Below are 26509 nucleotides of genomic sequence, written 5' to 3'. Positions count from 1 at the left end.
TGATCTTCCTGATCTCTGCCTCCTGAGTAGTTAGGATTACAGATGTGAGCCACCAGTGCCCAGCCCAGAAATCTTGATGGCACAGGAAGTGCTCAGAATACAACATGACTATAGTTGGAACTGCAACCCAGCTCTGTCCACACAAGATTATCCTATATGAAATAGGTGCTCTACCACTTAAGCCACATCTCCAGTCCATTTTGCTCTGGTTATTGTGGAGATGGGGGGGTCTCACAAACTTTTTTCCCCAGTCTGACCTCAAATTGTGATCCCCCTGATCTCAGCCTCCCAAGTAGCTAGGATGACAGACATAAGCCTCCAGCATCTGGCTGGCCTTGAACTCCCTATCATCCTGATCAATAGAATGATTAGGTGCTGGGATTACAGATGTGTATCACCAGGCTCTGTGTGGGTCTGCTTTTCCAAAAGTAAATTAATTTCAAGTGGATTTGAAGATGGTGCAGAAAATAAAGTACCTCATTCAGAACTTTTTGTACTGGTTACATGTTGAAATACTTCTGGTATAATGGGTTAGATGTCTTGTTAAAACTAAAATTTCAGGGCTGGGGTCATAGCTCAGTGATAGAGTACTTGCCCAGATATGTGAGGCCTTGAGTTCCACCCCCCAGCACCATAAAATAAAACCAAATTAGACCTAAAATTTCACCTATATCATTTTCCTTTTTTCAGTTGGCTACAGGATTCACACATGCATTTACATACACAGCAGCTCACATCCCACATCTACTGACAGACCTCCTTGGGCAGTGACCCCCTTAGAGTGGGCACAGAGGGTGGTGGAAATGAGGGAGGCTAAGGGACTGCTCCCAAGTGCTCAGCGGACCAGGCCACTCCTGGTGTGTTGGGACAATGGGTGGCATCAGGAGTTTTGCATCTCTCTGGCTATAGCTCTGCAGGTGAAGCCCGCTCCTGTGGGACGGAGGGGAGGGCAGAGAACCTGGGATGGTGAAGTCACAGTCATTTAGTTGAGACTGAAACCAGAGTTTTGGATCCAAGGCTCAAACTCCTGAGATCCCACATGCCAGGTCTGGCCACCTGCCCTTAACACCAAATAAAGAGGCCTGGTGAAGGCAGAGAAAGGAGGTTTATTACACGGCTCAGGACATGCCATGGAAGAGGCAGAGTGAGCACTCAGCCATCTTCAGCCGTCTTTGGGAGTACAGACATGAGCTATAAGTTTAAGTAGACAAAGCACTGGGGATGGGGACAAAGGTGTGTATAAACAGTCCCAGTTCCAGGTGTGTTCTGGTTGGCCATTATCTCAATCCTTGTTTTGGGAGTTGTTATCTCAATTGTCAACTGGCAGATGGTCCATTCTGAGAAGGGTCTATTATTGGGGGTAGTTTCTGTCCCTTGTCATAAAGATGTTATTGGTAATTCCTTTTCTTCCTTGATACCAAGATGGTTGCAAAGTGGCTGCAGAGAGAATGCCTCAGAGCAAAGACAGATACAAAATGCAGGAGGGGTGCCATGATTTTCTCCTGCTTTTAGTTAATTCCTGCACCCAAGTAAGGAGTCAGTGATTTTCAGCAAAAGCAGTATGAATGTCTCTTATACTACCATGTATAAGTCTATGAAGACAACTGACACAGAGAAAGACCCTGAGAACAAGGTAATGAAGTGATTGAAAATAACTCCACAATAGAACCAAGGATTCAGTGTTTGGTTCTGTTAGAAATAAAATCAGAACTGGTCCATTTTCAAGGCAAGGCATTTAACCTGGCCACTTGCTTGCAGATCGGCTTGTGGATGTTGGGGGCGGGGCAACTGATAAATGAATTTAAACTGCCATAAAATGGGGAAATGGGTAAAAACCGTGTATGTGTGTTGGAGCCTGAAGGTCAGGCAGAGGGGCCTAGTTGACACAGTCCTTGGCCCCTAGCTCAGAAAATCAAGAGTTTGCACAGCTCTCTTGCAAAAGTTTCTGAGCGCTATACTGACCTTCAGCACTAGAAAATAGCTGACCATACCCTCATACTTGTTCCCTGGTGCAAGAAGATAAACAACCCATGACTTCCTCTTGAGACCTCCTGACTTCCCTTGCTCTGATGACCTGAGGATAACCTTTACTGCTGACATACCTTGTGCCTGCTTTCAATTCCTTGCACTTACACATAAAATAAACATGCTGGAATAGTTCGGTGCTCACATTTCCCATCAGGTGTGTGTAGTCCATCCGGCCCTAGCTTTTTCTCTGTTTGTGTCTTTATCATTTCTCATTCCCCTTTGTCCCCATTCGAGTCTCTCAACCCACTTGTGGGATGTGAGATATGTACATGCCAGAAAGCACACGTCACAGGCAGACCTTCTCTTGTGGGGTACCACTTAAAGCCCACTTCTAGAATTTGACCAATCCCAAGGGGCATATTTTAAATAACCCGATAGGAAATTTAGGAATGAGTGTACACCCATAGTACTCAGCCAATGAGGAACTGGGGGAGGGACTTGCACATTAAACAATATAATGCTTGTTGTAACCGCTTTGGGTGTGTCTGCTCACCAGACACTCCACCTTGCAAGACCTCCATTACAGTCCCCTTTCACTGCACTCCATTCTTTGAGTTTGGACAGGTGAATGTATTTTTCACAGTTCCACCTGAGTTTCCCAAAGTTCCAGCCACCCTTGTTACCCAGAGCCCAAGGTCTCAGAGTAGCCAACATCACAGGTGTGGACAGCTTCACTGCCACCATCCCAGGCCACACTCCAGGCCCACTACTGCTGCTCTGAGAGCAGCTGGTCACATCCCTAGGTGCCCCATACACGTGGAAGCAGGTGTGATCACAGGTATGAACATCCGTGTTCTGGCTTCCTTAGCCTCCTGACTCATCTGTCCTCCATTTCACGTGCTTCTGGTCCTGCCTGTCCTGACAGCTGCGCTGGTGACAATCAAGCTGGTTTAGGTGCTACTTGCCAGGATAAGTTTGGGGGAGGCCAGGCTGTTGAGTGAGGGACACTGACCACCCAAGCAAACAGTGTAGAGTCAATGCCAGCTTGGCTGCCACCCCTGTCCTGTCTCAGGTATTGGGAATGTGGGGTGCAGGTCTGTGTGCCTGAAGTCATTATGCTGGAGGGATGTGTGCTAATACACAGGGCTGTGCCATGCCTTGTAAGCATGGCGTTGCCATTTATTATAGGGGAAACCTAATCCCTCCGGGCTGATGAAACACACTGAGATAACAACACAAAGAAACCCAGACTTTATGTGTGAAAGGGGGACTGGAACAGCACAGCAGGAAAGGCTCACTTTTCACCAGGCTGTGCCAGATATGACTTACGTTGTGTATCTGTGTGTGACCAATTGTCATGGGTTTCCTTAACTTTAACAAGGCTTAACAAGCCAGAGATGGTGGCTCATGCCTGTAATCCTAGTTTCTCAGGAGGGAGAGATCAGGAGGATCGAGGTTCAAAGCCAGCCTGGGTAAGTACTTCATGAGACCGTATCTCAAAAATACCCATCCCAAAAAAGGGCTGGTGAAGGCCCTGAGTTCAAACCCCAGTACTGCAAAAAAAAACCTCACAACCTCCCCCACCAAAAAAAACAGGTGAAAGGAATTGAAGAGGACACACAGAAACAGAAAGACATTCTCTGTGTTAGAGTTAGTATTGTTAAACCTCTCTCTCTCTCTCTCTCTCTCTCTCTCTTTCTCTCACACACACACACACGCACACACTTAGCAGTACTGGGATTTGAACTCAGAGCCTCACATTAGCTAGTCAAGCACTCTGCCACTTGAGCCATACCTCCAGTCATTTTCTTACATCATTTTTTAGATTGGCTCTTACATTTTTGCCTAGAACTGACCTCAGACTCCATCCTCCTACTTCTGGCCTCCCACATAGCTGGGATACACAGGCATGCATCACCACATCCAGCTTATTGATTGAGATGGGGTCTTGCTAACTTTTTGCCTGGGCTGGCCTCAAACTGTGATTCCTTCCCATCTCTGCCTCCAAGTAGCTTTGATTACAAGCATGATTCACCCCAGATGGTATTGTTAAAGTATCTTTACTGCCTAAAGCTACCTACACATTCAATATGATTCCTATCAGAATACCAATGATATTCTTCACAGAAGTAGAAAAAAAAAAACCTCCTAAAATTTGTATGGAGGCACAAAAAACCCTAAATAGCCAAAGCAAAAGGAAAAAAGCTGGAGGCATTACAATACCTGGCCTCAAAACATACTACAAAGTGATGATAACCAAAACAGCATGGCACAAGCATAAAAACAGACACATAGCCAGCTGGGTGCCAGTGGCTCACATCTGTAATCTCAGCTACTCTGGCAGCAGAGATCAGGAGGAGGCAAATAGTTTGAGAGACTCTATCTTGAAAAAAACCCATCAGAAAAAAGGACTGGTGGAGTGTCTCAAGGTATAGATCCTGAGTTATATATGCACAAGTAACAAAAGTAAAAATTGACAAATGGGATTATATCAAACCAAAAAGCACTGTACAGCAAAAGAAATGAGCAATAGTTAGTAGAATTGGGGAAGAAATTTGTAAACTATTAACTCTGCAAGGGCTCAATTTCCAGAATATTTAAGGAATTTAAACAACTCAGCAGCAACTCCCTCCCTCCAAATAATCCAACGAGAAATGGGCAAATGACCCGACTAGACATTTTTCAAAAGAGGACATACAATGGCCAAAAAAGTATGTAAAAAAATGCTCCACAGTCTTAATCACGAGGGAAGGAAAATCAAAACCACAATGAGGTATCATTTCACCCGACTTAGAGTGGTGGTTATAAAAAAGAGGAAAATTAAATGGGGTATGGTGGTGCGTGACTGTAATTCCAGTATGCGGGAGGCCAAGGCAGGAGGATCCCAAATTTGAGGCCAGGATGGGCTGTGGGGAAAGAACCTGTCTCAAAAAAAAAATTAACAAATGCTAATGAGGAAGTGGAGAATGGTGAGTTGTCACACATGATTGGTGGGAGTATAAATTAGCATAGCCATTATGGAAAACAGTATGGAGGTTCCTCAAAGAACTAGAAATATAATTACCATGTGACCCAATGATTCCACTACTGGGTTTATAGCCAAAGGAATTGAAGTCAGTATGTTGAAGAAATCTGTACCTCCGTGTTTATTGCACCACTATTCACAATAGTCAAGGAATGTCATCAAGCCAGGTGTCCATGGGTGGATGGATGGATGGATAAAGAAAGTGTGGCAAATGTTCACAGTAGAATATTATTCAGTTGTAAATTTGCAGGAACATGGATGGAGACTGGAGGATGTTATGTTAAATAAGTCAGGCACAGAAAGACAAATGCCACATGGTCTCACTTATATGAGGAAGCTAAAATGTTGATCTCAAAGAAGTAGAGAATTAAAAAAGAGTAGGGAATTAAAGAGTGGCTATGACAAAGGACGGTTAATGAGTATGGGGGTGCAATTGGATGGGGGGGTCATACCTTTTTAATACTCAATAGTATGGTAGATAACTATTTTAACCATTAGCTGAGTATTTCAGAGCTGGGGATGTAGCTCAGTGGTTGAGTGTTTGCCTAGCATGCACAAGGCTTTGGGTTTGACCCCCCCAGAAAAAATGACGTGCAAATTGAATATTTCAAAATAGCTCCTAGGGAGGATTTTGAATGCTCCCAATACAAAGAAATTATATATGTCTGAGGTGATAGATATTCCAGTGGTATGCACCTGTAATTGAAATGCCACATGTACCCCATAAATATGTATAATTACTATGTGTCATCCAAAGAAGAATGAAATCATGTCATTTGCAGGTAAATGGATGAAACTGGAGATAGTCATGTTAAAAGAGAAGTCAGTCAAGTTCAGAAAGATAAAGGTCACATGTTTTCTCTCATATGTAGAAGATAGACCTAAAAGATAAATGTATACATGAATACACATATTTTCACATATATGTATATACATATATAAAATGTTTGCAATAGTGGGACTGTGTGAGGGGAGTCGGTGGTGGGGGAGAAGGCGGGAGAGGAAAAGAGAATGATAGAGTGAATTATTTTGAAACACATCATCTGTGTATGGTGATGGTGTAACACCGAAAGCTGTTGAAAAAAGTCAGAGGGGCAGGAGGAGAAAGAAAGTAATAAGGGGGTTAATCTCATGAAGGTATAATATATTTGTGTGTGAAATACCACGGCGAAACCCCCCTTTTTTTTTTCATTTTTCTTTTATTATTCATATGTGCATACAAGGCTTGGTTCATTTCTCCCCCCTGCCCCCACCCCCTCCCTTACCACCCACTCCGCCCCCTCCCTCTCCCCCCACTCAATACCCAGCAGAAACTATTTTGCCCTTATTTCTAATTTTGTTGTAGAGAGAATATAAGCAATAATAGGAAGGAACAAGGGTTTTTGCTGGTTGAGATAAGGATAGCTATACAGGGCATTGACTCACATTGATTTCCTGTGCATGGGTGTTACCTTCTAGGTTAATTCCTTTTGATCTAACCTTTTCTCTAGTTCCTGTTCCCCTTTTCCTATTGGCCTCAGTTGCTTTAAGGTATCTGCTTTAGCGGCGAAACCCCCTTGAACCATGAATACACACCTAAAAAAATGGAGGAGGGTAAAACTGTTCTTGTTCAGGGCTAGGTACCAGTAGGAGAGGGAGGGGGATGGAGATGGTGAAGGAGGGGGAATATGGTAGATGTATTTTGTACACTTGTATGAAAATAGAGCAATGAAACTTGTTGAAATTGTTTTTAAAAGGGAGGGAGAGGGGATGAGGGGGAATGATGAAGGGGGTGAATTTAACCCAGGTACATTGTAAGCATACATGGAAATGTCACACTGACCCCCCCCTCCCACATACAGCTCACATGTGCTAATAAAAATGTTAAAAAACATATTTAAAACACTGCAGGTGGCTCACACCTGTAATTCTAGCTACTCAGGAGGCAGAGATCAGGGGGATCGTGGTTTGAAGTCAGCCTGGAGAAATAATTTGTAAGACCCTATCTCAAAAAACCCATCACACACACACACACAAAAAGGCTGGTGGAGTGGCATAAGGTGTAGGCCCTGAGTTCAAACCCCAGTACCAAAAAAAAAAAAAAAAAAAAAAAAAAGAAGCTGCAAAGTTAGGTGTGAGCAGGGGTGGGTGGGAAACACCTGGGAATCAGAGTGATCTCTTCCTGTCATTTCTACCTTTTCACCTTTTCTTTGGAGACAGGTCCTCTACTGGGCCCCAGTTTGGGGACAGAGGCACCTTAGTGATGTCTATAGTCATTTAAGTGTCCTTCCAGCAGGGGACGCCAAGCCTTTGGGAATGTCTCCCTGGCCCTAGCTGGTCAGCCCAGACTCCCTGAATGCTAACCCCAGAAAGAGCACAGCATCTTTGAATCCTCAGCTGGCGTGATGCTTTGGGTGGCATGTGTGCTCAGAGAGGGTGCAGGCTGAGATGCTGAGTGTTTCTGGTAGAAACATGAAGTTATTTGATCACAGGTCCTTGTCTTAGAAAAGAGTTGGATGCTTTGATTGGAAAGTGACTTGAAGTGGGATGTTTGGTATAAAGAATTATGAACCACAATGGGGCAGAGAAAACCCTAAAGAGCTCAGAATGGCAGACACAGGAGGGTCCTGCCTGCTCCAGTAAGTATTGCCAGGTGTCACCCAGGCACAGCTAGTTGGGCAGAGGTGACCATTCCCCTGTCACAGGTGGAAAACTGGATTCCTCTTTTTCCTCCATCATGCAGCTTGGGAGATACAAGGGGTGAGGCAGCCACCGTGGGGCTTCCTGTGCCCGAGGGATCCAAGTTCGTTCTCTTCCTAGGGCTTCAGTGCTCACTGCTTGTGGGTTAATTTACTGTTGGTCTCTGAAGACGGCCATCTCTCCATCAGCTTAGACACATTGCCCAGAGGTGTCCACCAGCCTCTCTGGGTCTCACCTTGATTGCTCAAGCTTGTCAATCTGCTGGGACAGTCTCTTGTCATCTCTTCTGGGGTCATCAACCACCTACAAAAACCCAGTACACTAAATATCAAATACTCATGGTTCTCACAGTCCTTCAGAGGTCTGGGCTCCACTGGGAAGTTGTTCTGCTCCGAGGTGGGCTAAAGTTCGTCCAGACACTGAGCTCGGCCAGGACCTTGGTGGGACTGGAACACTAGGGGACTTCTCAACCCCAAGGCTGCCCCACATGGCCTCTGCTTTTCCAAGAGGAAGTCAGTGCCACAACGCACTGAGCAGGAGGTGAGGGCTGTTGGTCCTAGATTTGGACTTCTTAGAGCTCGCTTCTGCTGTATTCAAGGAATCACAGCCATTGGAGATTGACAATCCGGGTTGAGGCCAGCAAGCCAGTCTCTTGCAGAGTTGCAGTGAGAGTTGGCCATGACTATGATGCCCTCCCCCACCATTTACTCCTCCATGGTGGTCACTCTCTCTCTCTCAGCCTGTTTCCCCATGGGTGGATCGCCCAAGGCAGCTCAGGTTTTGGTCACCCACACTTATCCTGGAGTCACTGTTGTTGACATTTAGATCTTTATGCAGAATGGGTAGGAGGAACTGGACAAGGAAGGGGGGATAGGAGCAGGTGGGCCACCTCTCAGTGGAGGTGAGGGTAGTCTAAATGCACAGTTGAGCCAGAGCAGGGGAGGGGGAAGAGGAAGTGGGGGAGTCCCAGGGTGGTCCCACTGCTGGGAAGTCTATACCATGGACATGAGGCAGACCTCTTTTACAGCCTTGCTTCTCACAAACTATCTCAAATCAACCTGTAGGCAGTGGACCTCTGCCTCATGGAGGATGCTGGGTGCAGAGCAGAGTGACAAGGGCCCTGGGTTCCAGGACATGAGTGCAGAAGATGAAATAAAGGCTACCTGTCCTCAGCTGTAACAGAGGCCTCAGAAGGGTGTCAGGGACACAGGTGACTGTCTGGGGCTAGGGTGTTGGAACTTGCCTCTGCAGGATGGGCATGGCTTCTCCACGGTGAGCCAGGGAGGGTGTCTTACACAGGCAGAAGAAGTAGCACCGTCTGGCTCCAAGTCAGTGTCCACAGGCTTGGTGCCATCACTCTAGGTCCCCCTGGCTTATGGCTTTTATTCCCATGTAGTGGTCAGTGCTCAGCCACAGCCTCCCAGACTGGCACAGGCTTTAGGGTGCTGTCTGCCTCCCCTCAAAACCCCATGTCCCTGTTCTGGCTGTGTGCAAACCCTTTCCAGTCTGGCCTAGGCTAGTCCATGTCTGTAGCCTCCTGGAATGCCAGGAAGCACCTGATCCTAGTCTGTCCTTTTGGTTTGTCTTGGTTAGTGTCTCCCCTTGGTATAGGGGAGGTTGTTAGGTTACTTGTCTGATGGCCCCTTATGACTTGTGAGTGGAAGACCCAGGTGTTCACACCATGGGTTACCCTTTGATACCTACCCCTCACCCCAGGCAGAAAACAAGGAGACTGATCAATATTAATAATTTCTTAAGTCTCCCTTGAATTAATTCTGGCTCTAATTAGGTATTATTTCAGTGAAAATTCATGGAAAATCCTCAGACTGGTCTTTCTTTGGTAGCACTGGAGTTTGAACTCAGGGTCTCACCCTTGCTAGGCAGGTGCTCTACCGCTTGAGCCGCACTCCTGGCCCCTAAAGTGGTCTTTCTGAGCTGGGAGAAGTCAGCTTGGCTCATGTGAGGGTGGCAAGGCTGTTGCTCAGACAGGTGAGGGCTTATCCAGGTAGGGAGCCCATTTTCCCAGACCAGTATGGGCTCCCCCAGGGGGACTGTGGGCTCTGGAGGGCAGAAGGGTCTCCTTGCCTGGATCTTGGAGTGGTTCTGACACTGACAATTTGGACATCCTGAGCAAGTGCCCACTGGGGCTAGGGCCTGTGCTAGGGGTGACAGAGATGGCCTGGGACTGGAGAAGCTGAAACCGTCTCTCTCCTTGGGGTCCCTCTGAGAGGCCAGGTCCTTCTGGGCACCCGTCACTGTCCTGTTTCAGTTTGCTTGTGATTTGGCCCTTTGTGTGTGCCCACCTGCCACACACACACTCCCCCTCTCTTGCATGCTTACAAGCATGGCAAACTTTTTCATACCCTTTCCTATCTCTTGGAGACCCAGCTCCCAAACCTATCTTTGCTCAAAGGCTCCTCCCTACCAGGGTTCTCACTCTGGACTCTGCCTTCCTCCTTGCCAGGTGCACTTTTGGTACTTCCAAGTTCACCTTCTCAGTCTACCCTTGATCTCAGCCTCCCCTAACCCCAGCTGACTTTCCAGTTTGATCCCACAGTGTGTCTCCTGGTTCACCCCAGCCTGAACTGCAGACTTCCCGAGACCTCACGTAGGTCCTCCTTTTGCACCCCCACTAGACGCTCGTCCAGACCTCAGCGCGCCCCCCATCTATGAGCGCCCATCGCCTGCGCGCACTTCCAGGCAGCACCTTGGAGCATCAGAGAGCAAGGCACTCCTGGGGGCGTGGCCTCGAATGGGCGTGACTTACTAAAGCCCCCGCCCCGGCCACGCCCTCACGGCTGTGCAGCGCTGCAAACTGGACCAGCAGGGGACCAGCAGGACAGACACTTCCTGGCCATGCAGACGCGAGCGCAGTGGCCACATCTTCTCCCGCTGCTACTGCTGCTCTGCGGTAAGGGGGCGTTAGTTTCCAGGGGCGTCCTGATCCCTTGGGGTCACGCCTGGGATACACCCCTTCCCTTCCCTGGAGCTCGGGAGGGAGGGACGCACAGTGACCTGCACACCCTCCCCTCTCCCCCCCGCCCCCCCGGGCTCTGCTGGAAGGTCTTCAGCTCCTCTTCCATCCAAGGAGCTGGGGCCAAGGGGAACAAACCCAGCATAGTGTCTCCTGCAGGGCCAGGCCCTCCTGACGTCTGGGGTCTGGACTCCTTCCCTGGGGATGAGGTTCGGGGAGGTAGTGAGTACCCCATTCTGGTCTCCAGTGCGCCAGGTGGCGCAGAGTTGAAGGTGGGTAGACTTGTGGGTCTTTGTGAGCCCTCCCTTCTTAATCCCTTTCCAGTGAGAAAACAGGTCTTACAAAAGTGTTTCTGCAAGAAACATCGCTGACAAAATGGGAATGGATGAAATGAAAAGCTTGTTTTAAAAACAATCTTGCTAGGGCTGTCAGAGTGGCTCAGGTGGTAGAGCGCCTGCCTACCAACTGTGAGGCTCTGAGTTCAAACCCCAGTACCACCAAAATAAAAAAAATATAAATAACTGATGATAAAACAGTCTTGCTAAAGGAGTCATCCAAGAATAAGTAAGAGGGTGCATGTACCAGTACATGGGAGTGGGCACGCATGTGCACTTGGACCTGTGGAAGGGCTCTGGTGCAAGGGTGCTGGCCAAGGGCTGGGAACTTCTAGGCACATCCTGTGTCTGGCCAGTCTCGGGAGGAAAGCTGGTGACAGGGCTTGGTGGTCACAGACTTGGGATCTGGATCCATTCTCCAGGGGTTCCTTTAGGATGTCTCTCTTCTCCTCCTGGCCCTAGCTTGTTTGCAAAATCTTCCTCAATGTTGATGATTACGTCAGGGAGATGGGAAGAGATACACTAGGTGCAATGGTGACTTCCCTTCCTTTGAAGAGGTCTCCATGTGCAGAGTGATACTTTATCTCATGTCCCAGGTTGCCACCTAGGCTGGGGTGGATTTTTGTGCTGAAGGGTTAGGGCATGTGGCTGATCCAAAATTCAGTATATTGATTTGGGATTTCAGCAAGCTTCCAATGCAAGCCTTACCCCAGCCACAGGGATTTTGGTCTTCATAGTGAAAGGAAAGTCCCGTGTTCACTCTGAGGGAAACTGAGGCCCCCCGATAGCCTCCAGCATGGCTGAGAAGGACCTCAGACACAAGCACCTCAGACACAAGCTACACGGAAATTCTCCTTATTAATATTCTTGGGTCTCTTGTGGACGCTGCCCCTGAGGGACATCTTCCTGTCCTGTTTTGGTGGTTTTCACTGTCTCTTTTACCCCAGGGGCCAGGCTTCTTAGTAGAGGACCAGGTCTAGTCTTTCACAGACATGCCCGGTGTTAGTCTGACCAGAGCAAGAATCAGAAAGAGGCAAAATGTGTTCATGGTGACATGAAATTTTTCAAAGGTGGGATCTGAGCCTAGTCTGCCTCTGGAAGGGAGGAACTGAGCATCTCGGCTTGTAGGAATGGCGACCATCTGTGCTTTGAATGCTGGTGCCCTGCTGTTGAGCTGCCTTTAGACCACACAGAGTGGCCTGGCCACCACAAGCATCAGGGCCAGCAGAGGCCACCCTGACCTTTCAAAAGAGGAAGGTGCTGGTCTGTAGGTAGGGCTTCTTTGGGAATTTCAAAGAATTATTCAGACAGCATTTCGCATTGCTCAGGGCCCTGGGATGGGAAGTCTAGCTGGTGTCCACTCAGCAGGAAGTTGCTCTGGTATCAAGCTCTTGTTCCAGATTTCAGTGAGAATTCTGGATCAGAGTCCCAAAGATCATAAGGCACTTACTGGCTTTTAGCCTCAATTTCCCCAGCTATAGCACGAATGAGTTCTAGCAACCTGTCGATGATTACTGTGACAGTCAGTTTGATTTGATTCAGTTCAGTCCAGTCACCTTGTGCTGGGATTGGGATCATGGCATCAGAGGGCTTACATTTATTTACTTATTTATTCATTTATTTGCGGTACTGGGGTTTGAACTCGGGGCTTACACCTTTGAGCCACTTCACCAGTCCTTTTTTTGTGATGGGGTTTTTCAAGATAGGATCTTGCAAACTATTTGCCCAGGCTGGTATTGAACTGTGATCCTCCTGATCTCTGCCTCCTGAGTAGCTAGGATTACAGGTGTGAGCCACTGGCACCCGGTAGAGGGCTCAGTTTAAACCAGAGATGGGCCTGGCATGTGTGCTTCTCTCTCTCAGGGCCCACTGACACCCTGTGTATGAACGTGATGTCATCATTTTTATCACGATCATTTTCAGTCTGCTGAGTTAAGTGGGCCCAAGGGCAGAGTTGGGTGGCAAGTAGCCTCGGGGCCTTAAAGTCTTGAAGGAGATGGTTTGTCAAGCACAGGGCCATAGATTTTTTTTTTTTTTGGTGGGACTGTATTTGAACTCAGGGCTTTGCATTTGCAAAGTAGACGTTCTATCACTTGAGCCATATCTCCAGTCCAGGGCTGTAGATTTTTTTTAGCATTGGAGCCCAACTGCCCTCTCCTCTTACAGATAAGAAAACTGAGGTGGAGGGGCAGGGAGGGAATTGCCTAGACCACAGGGACTAGGGGCAGAATGGTGCAGAAACCACAGCCCCTGAGGCTGACTGACCCTGGCCTTTGGCGCTGGGGTCTTGTGACAGCACATCTCCATGGAGGACGCTGAGAGAGACCGGATTTCATTTCCAAATGACTAGAGGCAAAGACCTTTCTCTTGGAAATGCATCTGTGTGACTGTTTACCCATCTCAGCATGTGGGAGTCCCCAGGACAAAAGACAGACGCACAGAACTGTGTGCTCTCCTTTTCCTGATGAAACTAACCAAAATGGATTTCTATTTTGATTCAGTTCTCGAGAACTTGACCGGCATAGTCAGCACCTGGAGTGGCAGTGACCCACTTTTGCCATATTCCAGGGGTCCGTCTTTACTCTTCTGCTATTACACTGGGTAGGTTGTAGGTTCTGTGTGCATTGGAAGTGGTGCCTGACTTGGCCCACTCCAGGTGTCCCACGGTGCCTGCCTCACAGTAGCCCTCTTGGGCAGGGAAAGGATCCCAGCACATCTGCCTGAGGAAGGCATATGTTCCTCCATGGCACGTCCACAGCTGCCTCAGCCAGGATCTTGCTGTGTCAGGCACCATGATATTTAAAGGCACGCAGAGATTCTTGGGCATGCAAAGAATTTGGGGCACACAGAGATTCTGGGGGACATGGAGATGTTTGGTACAGAGAGATTCTGAGTTCTGGGGAGGTTCTGGGCATGGGGAAGACTGGGGTACACAGATTCAGGGCAGAGCTGTGAGTCAGGCACACAGGAAGGGACCCCATTCTTCTTTGATGGCTGGGCCCACTTGGCTGTGGTTTGTAGACCCATGAGCTGAGTCACACCTATTCTGGCCAGCCCTTCCTGGCACCCAGGTTGGAGGGAAATCAGTGCTGTCTTTGATCAATTTCCTGGGAGTAAAGAGAGTCCAAGGGCTTAGAAGGTAAGTGGTATTTATGGGAACTTGTCCCAGAGTGCTATTTCAGAGTACAGTGGTCAAGGCAAAAGATGCATCAGATGTGGACCTGCGTCAGGAAGGCAGGCTTCCAGAAATAGCCAGAACCTGGGCTGGCTGTGCAAAGGCCTACTAGGATTCCTATTCATTCCGACTTCCAGGATGAAGAGGAGGGAAGGGAGGAGGAGGATCAAATGGGAGAGGGGAAGACAGAGGAGGAAGAAGTCTTGGTGGTCTGTCAGGTAGAACTGGTTCTTGCTGGTCTGGCAGGTGGCAGCCTGGGCAGGCTGAGGGGGTTCAATTCAGCTGGGCCAGGTGGGGTGTGGTACCAGATACTAGAGAGTGATGGGTGGGACTTGCCAGGCTGGTGCCCATTGGGATGGTGGGAGAAGTTAGCCAAGGGTGCTGAGAGAGTCCTGTCAGGGACCAGGAATGAGGACAGAGGTTGGGCATGGAGAGTATCAGGTAGCAAGTTGGGGAGTGTGTCCATGAGCTGCAGGATGCTTTTGGAATAAGTAGGCCTTAGGGAGAAAGGAACACAGGCTGCCTTCACCACTATCTGCTTCCCTGTGGTCCCTGAGGTCTGTCCTGTCATGCACTCCCAGGCTCTGCAGGTGCAGCTGAACAGGGTGATGGGGGACTGATGGAGGCTTGGCCCTGGGGAGCCTCTGGCTCAGATGCTCACTCTGTGTTTGACCTAGGGAAAGTTGCTTTTCTTCTGGGCCTCAGTTTCCCCATCAATTAACTGGAGGGGGGGGCAGGAGGAAAGATATTATTTTGAGGCCCTTCCCAGGGTATATGCTGGCCTGGATTCTGGTGCCTAGTGTGGAACCCAGCCTTTGCAGGTAGTTGAAAAGCCTGCTGGGAGAGAGGAGAAGAAGGTGCGGGTAGGGGAAGCTGCACAGGGACACTAGCCAGAAGCACCCAGAGCAAGAAGGCAAGTCTGGGATGGGACCAAGGATGAGAACTAGGGTGAAGGTGTCAGCTGACTGGGGGCCTGGCCTTGAGTCCTGACTGCCATGGTGCCTCACTGAGTAGTGTTTCTGTCTTAAGTACCTGTCCTGTTCACTTGTGTGGGTCTGCAGGTTGGATTGCTCCTAGAATGGGGACTGGGGAAAACTGGCCATTGCTGAGAAAGGGGAGTTGGACTAAAGGGTGAGGGGAATAGACAGGGGTTTCATTTCTAAGTGATGTCATTGAGGCTCAGAGACCAGCCCTTTTTTGTGATGAGTTTTCTTCAGATAGGGTCTCGGTATCTATTTGCCTGAGCTGGCTTCAAACTGTAATCTTCCTGATCTCTGACTCCTGAGTAGCTGGGATTACAGGCATGAGCCGCCAGTGCCCGGCTTGACCTGCACATTGCTGAGAGAGGTGTATTGAATTCCCCAAATACAATTGTGGATTTATTAGTTTTTCCCTGTGTTCTTATCTATTTTTGGTTTGTGTATTTTTATTTATTTTTTAAATATATTTTATATTTATTTATTTATTTATTTGCAGTACTGGGGCTTGAACTCAGGGCCTACACCTTGAGCCACTCTACTAGCCCTTTTTTGTGATGGATTTTTTTCAAGATAGGTCCTTGCAAACTATTTGGCTGGGCAGACTTTGAACCTTGATCCTCCTAATCTCTGCCTCCTGAGTAGCTAGGATTACAGGTGTAAGCCACTGGCGCCTGGCTACAGTCAGCTATCTTTTCAATAGACTGAAATGTTGGGAAACAAATTATATACATTACTCACATAGTTGCAGCTTCTGGTGTTCTTCATTCTTTTGTGTGGGTCCAGATTTGCTTCTGATATAATTTTCCTTCTGTCTGAAGGACACTCTAAATCTTACCTTGTAGTTTGGGTATGCTGGTGATATTTTCTTTCAACTTTTGTTCATTTGAAAAAAATTTTTGTTTTGCCTTTAAATACAACCCAACTTGGGCTGGGGATGGGGCTCAGTCACAGAGTATTTGTCTAGCATATGTGAGGGATGGGTTCTGTCCCCTGCACTGCAAAAAAAAAGAAAAAAAGCTAACATTTCCTTCATCATATACTCCAAGCAGCTCACAGATCAAAGCAATGATGACAGTGAAAGACCTGTGTGACAACTATACACTGCAATTGCAATGCTTCTCCCATAGCCAATGGTGGACAGAAACATAAAGGAGGAAAATGTTTCTGCCGGTCTTTGACTTCAAGGGTTAATACCAGATTTGGATATTGGTTAGTTAGATCATTGGTAAGGTGTCCCAGGAAGTTGTGAATGGGTAGGCTTCATAGCGTTCTCTGCAGGTTTCTGCAATGCTAGGATATTTCAAAGCTATCCAGCTATCTCAATTGTACATGGGTACCACCCAAAGAATCCTTATTATTGCTGTTTGAAGTTCAAGGTTGTGTGTATTGCACTGAGTGTTGCAGGATCACCCACAGCAAGCTAGGTATAATCAACGGCAAGAAGGCTGCAGCAATCATCCAAGCCTTGCTGTGTACTCCAACCTGCAGTTTCTGTGATTGGCACACGTAACCACTACAGATACCAGGTAGATGACCTTAGCTAAAGGCCAAATCCGCTGTCTCCAGCTCTTCCAGGTACACATGCAAGGCATGTTTTCCCACATAAGTCAGCTCCGAGTAGCAAGGAGAAAGGGCTCTGAGCTTTCTGCTGCTGCACCTGCGGCAGTTCAGGATGCTGGCAGTGCAGGCGGCATCCTTTCTGTCCACCTCCCCCCCACATCTAACTGGCTCAACCCCGGTGACATCCCTGGGTGGAGTCACTGCCCTCACCTAGGCATCGCCCAGAGCTCTGCCTGCACCATGGCCCACAGGACAGTCCCTAGGAACCCAGACTGGCCCCTAGGGACCCTGCACTCTTGACTGCTGGCCCACAGTTACCTGTCTGCTTGCTCTTTCACTGAGGGACTGGACTTCCTCCCTCTTGCCCTACCAGGCATCTGGTGGCTGCAGATAGGCCCCCAGGATTTCTCACTCGCTCTCAAGGGACATCTCCTATTGCAGAACTCAAGGCCAAACCTGGGCTGTGGGCTTTCTTCCTGCTCTGGTTATTTTGGAGTTGGGGAGGCATCTCTCAAACTATTTGCCCAGGGTTGGCTTCAAACCTTTATCCTCCTGATCTCAGCCTCCCAAGTAGCTAAGATTACAAGTGTGAGACACTGATACCCTCCTCCTCCTCCTCTTCTCCTTCCTCCTCCTTCTTCCTTTTTCCTTCTCCATCTTCTTTTTGAGTGACAATAGCTCAAGTTTATTTTTATCCATTTATCTATTTGAGCATGCTAGGCAAGCACTGTACCAGTAAGCCCCACCCCCAGCCATATTTTTTAATGTAGGTGGTTTAGTTGCATTCTTTTAAGTTTTTGTATATTGTGTCCTCATTTTCTTTCTTATCAATGTGTTATTTAGTTTCTGCCCAGAGGCATTTTATGACCTCAAAAAAACTCACCTACCTAGGAATAAATCTAACAAAGGAGGTGAACAACTTATACAATGAAAACTACAAATCACTAAAGAAAGAAATCAATGCAATTGCTTTAAGTGGGGTGAGGAGGGGGTTGAGGGGGAGAGACAGTGGGGGTGATCTAACCAATGTACAATATATACCTATTTGGAATTGTCACAATCAATCTCCTCCCTGTACAACAAATATATCCTAATTAAAAAAAGCGTTTTCACAAAAACAAAATAAGCTAGTACAAATGTTATGCAGATATGCCAAAAAAAAAAAAAAAAAAGAAAGAAAGAAATAACTCAACAAAGACATTTTCTGGAAGATATCTAACAAAGGAATGGAAGGACATCCCATGCTTATGGATCAGCAGAACCAATATTGGGAAAATGGCTGTACTACTAAGAACAATCTGTGTGTTCACTGCAATCCCCATCAAAATCCCAAGACATTCATCACAGAGATTGAAAAATCAGCTCTAAACTTCATTTGGAAACACAAAAGACTGCAAATAATCAAGGCAATACTGAGCAAAAAGAGCAAAGCTGGAGGTATCACAATACCCAACTTCAAACTATACTACAGAGCCATAGCAATAAAAACAATATGGTACCGGCACAAAACCAGACATGACCACTGGAATAGAATAGAAGACCCTGACACAAACCCATGCAACCACATCCATCTGATTTTTAACAAAGGATCCGAAAATATGCATTGGAGAATAGATATCCCCTTTAACAAATGGTGCTAGGAAAACTTGATTTCCACCTGCAGAAGAATGAAACTAGATCCCATTCTCTTGCCTTGAACTAGCATCAATTCAAAGTGAATTCAAGACCTTAGTGTAAAATCTGAAATGGTAAAATTACTTCAGGAAAAAGTAGAGAACACACTGGACCAGATAGGCATAGGTAATAACTTTATGAATGGAACTCTAATAGCTCAGCAATTAAGAGAAAGGGTTGACATGTGGAACTGCATGAAACTGAAAAGTTTCTGCACAGCAAAGGCAATGGTCACCAGATTAAAGAGACAGCTGGCAGAATGGAGGAGTATCTTTGCCAGCTACACATCTGACAAGGAATTAATAACCCTCCTTTAGTATTTCTTGTAACATAGGTGTGCTATCAATGCTTACCTTGCTTATCTGGGCATGTCTTTATTTTACCTTCAGGTTTGAAAGATAGTTTGCTGGATTTAAGATTCTTTTTTTTTTTTTTCTTGGTGGTACTGAGGTTTGAACTCAGGGCTCACACTTGCTAGGCAGGCACTCTACCATTTGAGCCCTTCTGCCAGCCCTGGATTTAAGACTCTTGACTAACATTTTTTTCAGCATTGTGAGTCTACCATCCATCGCTTCTGGCCTCTGTGTTTTCTTTTAGAAGTCAGCACTCAATCACATTGGGGCTCTCTTGTTTGGTTTTGTTGTTTTCAAGATATATTTGTCTTTTAAAATTTTTACACTGTGTGTAGGTGTGAATCTCTTTAATTATCTTCTTTGAGCTTTGTAGAACTTCTTTAACCTTTGTTAAGGTTTTTCAAATTAAGACTGCTTTCAGCCATTGTTATGATTATTTTTGGTGGTTCTGGGGTTTGTCAACCATTTTTTTTTTTTTTGGAGAATTTTTTTTCTTTTCTCCCTCTCCTCTCCTTATTACATGTGATCTGCCTTCAATCTTGTTGATTCTTCTTCTTCTTCTTCCTTTTTTTTTTTTCTTTTTGCAGTACTGGGGCTTGCACTCAGGGTCTACACCTTGAGCCACTCCACCAGCTCTTTTTGCTAAGGGTTTTTTCAAGATAGGGTCTCATGGAACTATTTGCCTGTGCAGGATCTCTGCCTCCTGAGTGGCTAAGATTACAGATGTGAGCCACTGGTGCCTGGCCAAAAATCCACTGTTTTTGACAACATCGTTTGGCATGGGCCTCTGCTCTGTTCCACACATAGTCCAGCTCTGCCAGAGCTGCAGAGATCTCTGTCCTTATAGTTGGCCTCTTCCTCTGGTCAGTACAACAGGTCAAGGTCCTGTTGTACTGGTCTTGGCTTTGGGACAGTGACCTGCTTCTACCAGAGTGACATCCCTGCCCTGTGAGCAGGCAGTGCAGAGGGGATGGTAACTCCTGGGCTCATTGGCTAGCTGCTTCCAGGGTGGAATCTCCACAATACCTGCCATCTGGGCAGAGGACCAGTGTTATTGTCCTGCCATGCTTGGGGCAGAGCCTCCAGCAAAGAAGCAGGGGCTGGGTGCAGAACAGACCTTCAGCCCTCCTGGCCTCTTCTGCCCAGAATGAAGACAGCTACTGTAGGAGATGAGCTGACTGTCCCCTGGTGAAACTAGCCACTGTCAGTCATGGTTGTGTCTTTCTGTCCCCTGACCATTGACTGGTATTCACTTTGGACACTTGGATCTCAACTTCCTTTCTCTCCAAGCACTGCCTGCCATCTGGACAGCTCTCGTCCACCTGGTGTGCATGTCTTGACCCCTCAGCCTCTGCATGGTGTGCCCTGTTGCAGCCCTGATGCAGCCCTGGCTGTTCCCTGACCTGCCATTGTCATCTGGAGCTCTAGAGCTCTGACTATGGCTTCCTGTGTGTGCAGCCCCCATCCTAGGGGTCTTGGTAAGACTTTTTGACCCTTGGTCCCTGGTCCTGCCTTGTCTGTTATACCCTGCCTTCAGTCTCTTCTCTCTTAGGGCCAGGATCCCTGTGTCTCCTTCTTGCCCCATGGAGGCAGGTGCCCTGAAGACAGGAACTGGTTCCACCCGTCCTCTCCTCCTAGTGCCCAGTGCAGCTCTCCACACAGGGGAGTTGATGCCCACATTGTTTTGCTAAAACCCCGGATGGAATGCCCTCGGGTGACAGAAGGTACAGACTCCCCAACTCCATGTATAGTCTCTGTATTATAGGTTGAGACTGATGGTACAGAAACAAGCACGCAGCCTTTCTGTGGTGATAGGAGAGTGCTGAGGTGCTCTGACACGGGGACCAAGTCTCGAGTGGGATGTTTTGAGTCTCAGACCAGCCAGGTGTATAGGTGTGCTGATGGGAGGTGAATGTTGGGTCAAAGGAAAGACTGTTGCAAGAAACCACACAGGGGACAAGAGGCCATGAAAAGTGTGTTCTGGGAGAGACAGGACCCTGACACCTGTGTCCTGTGACTGTTCTGGGGACATGGGACCAGCTTCTGTCTCCCCTTAGGCTTATATGTGGTAGGAATCCACAGCTGAGCCAGGCCTGTGTGTACCTCTCACTTGTCCTCACCTGTCCCTGGGGCCTCAGCATACACCAGGTCAGAAAGGTAGATGTGAGTGTCTACACACTGGGACTTCCTGTCTTATCACCCCACTCACGGCATGGATTCTGAGGTCTAGGTTAAAGCAGTCACAAAGGGAAAAAGGTGCCCCAAGTGTGCGCACCCAGGTTCTTTTGTGTTTTCCTCTGTGTGAGTGTGTGGGGGGAGGGGGCAGGCTATACCTGTATTCTGTGTGTTCTCTGGTAAGTGCAGAGGAAGGCAGCCCTGCTTTCTGCAGCCTGGTGAGTTTTTACCAGGTGAGTGTCAGGGAGGGTTGCTGAGAGCCATACCACATGGCTCCTTCTCATCTCTGCTTACTCCTGCCCCCCTCACTCTTGCCATTCTCTGCCCCCCAGAAGCATTTTATGGTCTTGGGGCCACCACAGGGTGAGCTGCCCAGCCTCTCCCTGAGCCAGGGCCCAGGCTTCCTCCATAGGTTGGTCAGGGCTGAGCACTGCGGGTTCCTCAACCCAGTAAGCCCAACACCTCAACCCTCTTTGTGGCCTCAGGTCCTTGTCTGTGAACCAGGGGCTCCCAGGGCCTTCTCTGGTGAGGACTTGGAGGGCTGTGGCCTCACTCATGGTATCTGGAGCATTGTGATCAGGTAGGGAGGGTGAGGAACTGCAGGAGAGTGTGGTTGGTTCTGAACCCACCTTTTCTTTATCCAGGTGATTTATTTAGCATGTGCTCAGTGCCCAGTGTGAGCTGCACACAGGAAAATCTAGGGCCTTGACATGCATTCTGCTCCCTGTGGGGATGTAGCATTCATTCACACCCTCCACAGGAATTGACTAACCAAGGGGGAGCAGTGAGCACTTACCAAATACCTACAAGAAGACCTTCATGAAGATGGCTTCTTGAATGTAGCCAGTTCAAGAGCCTTGTGTACGCTTCCCACATTTAAGGATGGGGAAACTGAGGCTCAGGAAAGACTAGGTCTGCCCCATTTCAGGTGGGAGTCTCTTACCTGTTCCCTTCTATGGTCTCTCTTCCAACCCAACACTGGCTGCCAGAACACAGACAGTGGGCTGTACACACACACACACACACACACACACACACACACACACACACCTCACACCTCTCCTGGGCTCTCCTGGATTATATAATCACAGGCAAAGCAAGAATCACAGTCCTGCCACCTGGAAATGGGATAGCCATGGTTGGAGTGGGCCCTTGAGTTCAGGAGAGCCTTGCTTGGCAGGAGGGAGGAAGTTCCCACATGTGTGGGGTGGAGAGGATAGGATGTTTTGCTGGGTAGAGGCTGGGAAATTCTGGGGCAAGGACTACAGCACTCACCCCATGGATGGGAACTTGAGTCCTTCAGCAGCCAGAGCCTCAGGCCTCCCTGAAGCAGAGCTGGCCTTTGACCAGTTTGGGAGGTCCTCACCAGCTCTGAGCTCCCTCTGCAGCCCCTCTGCAGCCCCTCTTTTAAGCACCAGGTCTCAAAGCCCTTCCCAGGACAAGTGCCCTGTTCTGGCTATCCCAGGACCTCTCCCCACTCCTTAGCTCCCCTGGGGTCTCACTTCTGTTGTCATTGTGCTGGTGGAGGGGCAACCGCAGCCCCTGTGTGTGGGAGGGTCTCCTTTCTAGGCCACAGAAGGTCAGGCCTGAGGGGGACATCCGCAGGAGGTATTGTTAGAGGCTGTGCTCATCAGAGTCCCCCAGGATCCCTCCTCCCCCACCGTGGGATCCAGTGGAAATCTCATGGCTGTCCCTCTCCAGGTGGGTGTACCTGCGTGTGTGGCTGCAATGAGACAGAAATGCTGCAGAGGCTGCCCCTGTGTGGAAAGGCTTTCGCTGACATGATGCACAAGGTGGATGTCTGGAAGTGGTGTGACCTGCCCGAGTTCGTCGTGTGAGTGTCCCCGCTGGGCCTTGCCACCTGATGGTGGTGATGCCCAACCTCTGCCCTAGGCTGAGGCCCCTCCTACGGCTCTGCCCGTGGCCTCGCCCATACCTACACCTGCAGTCCTCCTACAGTCTCACCTAGCTCCACCCACACTCTTCCTTGGCCCCGCCCCCTCCCATGGCTCTGTTCATGATCTCGCCAACCCCCACCCGCAGCCCTCGGATAGTCCCACCTAGCCACCCAAATTCTGCTAATGGCTCTGCCCACTCACAGCCCTGGCCCCGGGGTCCATCGGGCTTAGCCACCCTGAGACCTAGGGATAGTTGTGGCAGCTGTTCTGGGCAGTTCAAGTGGAAAGGCCTTGGTGGCTTGCAGGGTTGGGTGGGCCGTGGAGTCTGGGCGTCTGCTGGTGTTGCCCATGGACCAGGCTGCTGAAGTGGCCTCAAGGCCTGGGCGTGTCCAGGATATGCATCAGTCTAAAGCCCCAAGCTGGGTCTGGAAAAGGATTCCAGGCCCCTTTGCTTCTGGTTCTGTCCTGCCAAGGTTACCTGGGAGGGCCTAGGTATGTGCCGTGTGTTTTAGCATCATTCTGAGAGCATGGGTTGAGTCAGGAGCCTGGTTGGGTGGCTGCCTGGACTCCCCCCATTCTGCCTGGGAGGAGTGGGCACAGGAGGGCCTTGGGCCCAGTGGATTAGCCCTCCCATTTCCTTATTCTGACACTTTTGGGAATCCCAGATTGAACTGGTGTTCTGTGCAGGAAACTCCCTGGAGGAAGCAACTCCTTCCTGTCCATGGGCCAGGCTTCCCATTCCCTTGGGGTCAGCATGGGAAGGAAGAGGGGAGCCCTGCCTGACCCCATTGGGAGAGTGGAGCCAGGAGCCTCCCCTTCTGTGTCTGTCCTGAAGCAAGCAGTACAGGTGTGGGACATCTGCCTGCTGCCGAGCTGCTAGCTTCCTCTGGAGCATCTTAGGTGGGTGGTCACAGACTCCTCCTCATAGACCCTAACAGCAGGGAGGTCAGGATTTGCTTGCCAAATCCTGGGCCAGGTGGTACTGGGAAGTCGTTACACATATCAGGCTGAACTCTGGGTCCTGGTAGCTGCAGTTCTTGGTTGTCTTCGAGAGCCTGTGTACTGGACAGTCAAGGCCCATCAAAGGTGGTTTGCTGGGAGCCCTTCTCTGTTTGATATATGAGCAGTTTCCCAGGGGCAGATAGATCTGGTAGAGAGAGGTAAATTCCCTTACTGGAGACAGAGAGGTGAGGGCGGGGACTCACAGGTCACACAGGTCACATCAGCAGACACCTGGCTGATCTGGTTGGGAGAGCAGCTGTGGTCTCAGACAGACATTCCTCTTGGCCCTAGGGAGTCCCTGTATGAAGGCCTTGCAGGTGGCAGGGCCCGTATGCACTGGGTTGTATAGAATCAGAGCTTGGCACATCTTTTGGGCAAACCTGGGTGATGCTTTGGGGCTTGGGGACTGAACTGAGACGCTGGGCCCCAGGAACTCATATCCTAAAAGGAGCAGGTCATGGTCATAGATGTAGGCTGGTGACAGATACAGAAAGAAGGGCACAGGTACAAGTGATCCATGTAGTATAGAGGTGACTGACAGTCAAGACCAGATTTTGGGTAGGTGGTCAGGTGGGACTGGGTCCAAAGAATTAATTGCCTGTCCTCCTGGACCCAGAGTCAGGGAAGGTGCCAGGAGTTCTGGGGAGAGTTGTGGTCTCACCTTCTGCCCCTACAGGTACTACAACAACTTCACTCTCTGCACTGAGGAGGAGACCATAGACGTGGGCTGCTACTGGCCCAATCCACTGATCCAGGACTTCATCATTGGCATCCACCAACAGTTCTTTTCCAACTGCACGGTGGACAGGACCCACTGGGAGGACCCTCCAGATGAGGTGCTCATCCCGCTGATTGTGGTGCCAATCCTGCTGACCTTTGCTATGGCTGGCCTGGTGACGTGGCACAACAAACGCAGTGGTGGGCGGCTGTGAGGGCCCTGATGGAAGGCCATGCCTGGAGAGCTGGAAGAACAGCTGCAGTGATGTTCCCTGGGGCTATGAGGGCTGGTGGACATTGTCACTGTCTGGCCTTCCCCGGCTGCATTACACCTGCCTGGTCTTGGCAGATTTCTCCCTGTCCAGGCTGATGTGGTCTCTGGTGTCTGGACTGCTTCCCAGCTAGGACTCAGAGTGCCCACCCGAGCTTTTTGCTCTTCCTGGGCCAGTGGATGAAATAAACAAGGCCAGGGGTTGTGGACTGGACGTGGAAGAATTTGCTGTTGAACCCTGCACTCCCTTGGGCCAGGCCCACCTCTGGTCTGTGGTCATTTCTTAGCAGAATTTGTGTCCCCGGGCCCTGACCCATTTCCAGCCCTGACCCTGATTCTAGCCCAGCCCTGGCCCCTGCCACACCGGGGTGGGGACAGCAAGTAAGGTCATCTGGAAGGTGTTACATAGGGGAGCCCCAAGCTGTCCTGGTAGGAAGAACAGGCATATCCATTGTTGGAAAGTCTGGGGGATGAGGGACAAACTTGTGACCTACAGACCTGTCTGCTTCATTGAGTTTCTGCAATCAATGTGGGCTGGGTGTATGTGTTGGGGGTAGGCCAGCCCCTCACAGGGACCTGTTCTGCAGCCATCTGTAGAGTGTGGGCCTCCTTCCGAAGGGAGCTTCCCTGGGAGCAAGACACCCTCCAAGGGAAGTGTATACTCAAGTGCCCTGTCTGTGACAGTATGTCCTTCCTTTGAATAAAAAGTCTCCTTATGGTCTGGTATTTCTTGCTTTATTTCAAGGTATTCAGATATTTAGTTGGGGGGTCTCGGGACTGATGAGTCTCCCATACCCATCTGATAGATGGGGCCTATGAAGTGTGAGAAATCCAAGATGTCAGAGCTCAGGAGCTCAGAGCTGCTCCATCAGGGCCTGAGATCCCACAGTGAGGGTCTTGATCCACTTGCAGTCCCTTTGTTTTCCTCTTCCAGGCTGCCTTGGCTGCCAGCCCCCTGCCTGTGGTGTTTTGGGGAGGGGAGCCCTGAGGGTCTGGGCAGCAGGTGACAGGGCACCCTCTCCAGGCCTTGTTTGTGTTGGATGTGGGCTGCTGACCTTAGTGTCCACTGGCTTGAGTGGAGGCTGGGAAGAAGACCCTGAGGTTTCTGTGCCTGGAGACCCTGCTTCTCTTCCACACCCAGGCAGGCAGTTCCTGGCCTTGGGGACCTCTTGGTGGATGCTGCAGGACTACAGGTCTGGGTGACTGCCTAAGCCTGACCCTGGGGACAGTATGGGGGTGGGGGGGGCGGCGCAGAAGCTGAGGCTATTTCATGTTCTCAAAGAAGGCCAGCGAATGGAAGGTCACATTCTGAATGTTGCCAGATCGACTGGTCATCTCTAAGATGGGAGAACATTGTCTGGACAAGGTGACCTTGGGGGCTGTGGGAGGCTCGATACTGGCAGGTGTCACACTGTCTGGCTTGCACACAGTCAAGTGTTTGACTTGGTGTGTGTGTGAGACTGGTAGGGGCACAGCCTTACCCCTTTGGCTTGCCTTTCCCCCTATTTGAGCACCCCTGGAACACAGCGTGCAGTGTGCTGATGAGCGCCACTTGTATTGGGGCAGGACCCTTACAGTCACCTCCTAGGTTCCATAGACCAAGCTCCCAACAGCTCCCCCAGGGGTGTGAGCCTGGAACCACTTTCCCCAACCTCCCCCAAATTCCCAGGCACTGTCATCTGATCTGTCATGCCCTCGTCCCCCTCTAGCAGTGAAGCCCCCT

General features: G+C 49.3%; 1 protein-coding gene across 1 annotated transcript; it reads left to right on the top strand.

Moving 5' to 3' along the window:
- The first annotated feature begins 1582 nt into the window (after window positions 1–1582).
- On the top strand, window positions 1583–25512 carry Ramp3 (receptor activity modifying protein 3). The gene is made up of 4 exons (XM_074058172.1): window positions 1583–1633; window positions 10373–10583; window positions 22600–22732; window positions 24475–25512. The coding sequence occupies exons 1-4, from the start codon at window positions 1583–1585 to the stop codon at window positions 24728–24730; spliced, it is 651 nt and encodes a 216-aa protein (XP_073914273.1). The 3' UTR covers window positions 24731–25512.
- Window positions 25513–26509: the final 997 nt, after the last annotated feature.

This window comes from Castor canadensis, chromosome 2 (genome assembly GCF_047511655.1).
Source record: "Castor canadensis chromosome 2, mCasCan1.hap1v2, whole genome shotgun sequence".
In the NCBI taxonomy this organism is placed as follows: domain Eukaryota; kingdom Metazoa; phylum Chordata; class Mammalia; order Rodentia; family Castoridae; genus Castor; species Castor canadensis.
Note: the sequence above shows the minus strand (reverse complement) of the source record. Positions and strands in the feature narration are given on the sequence as shown.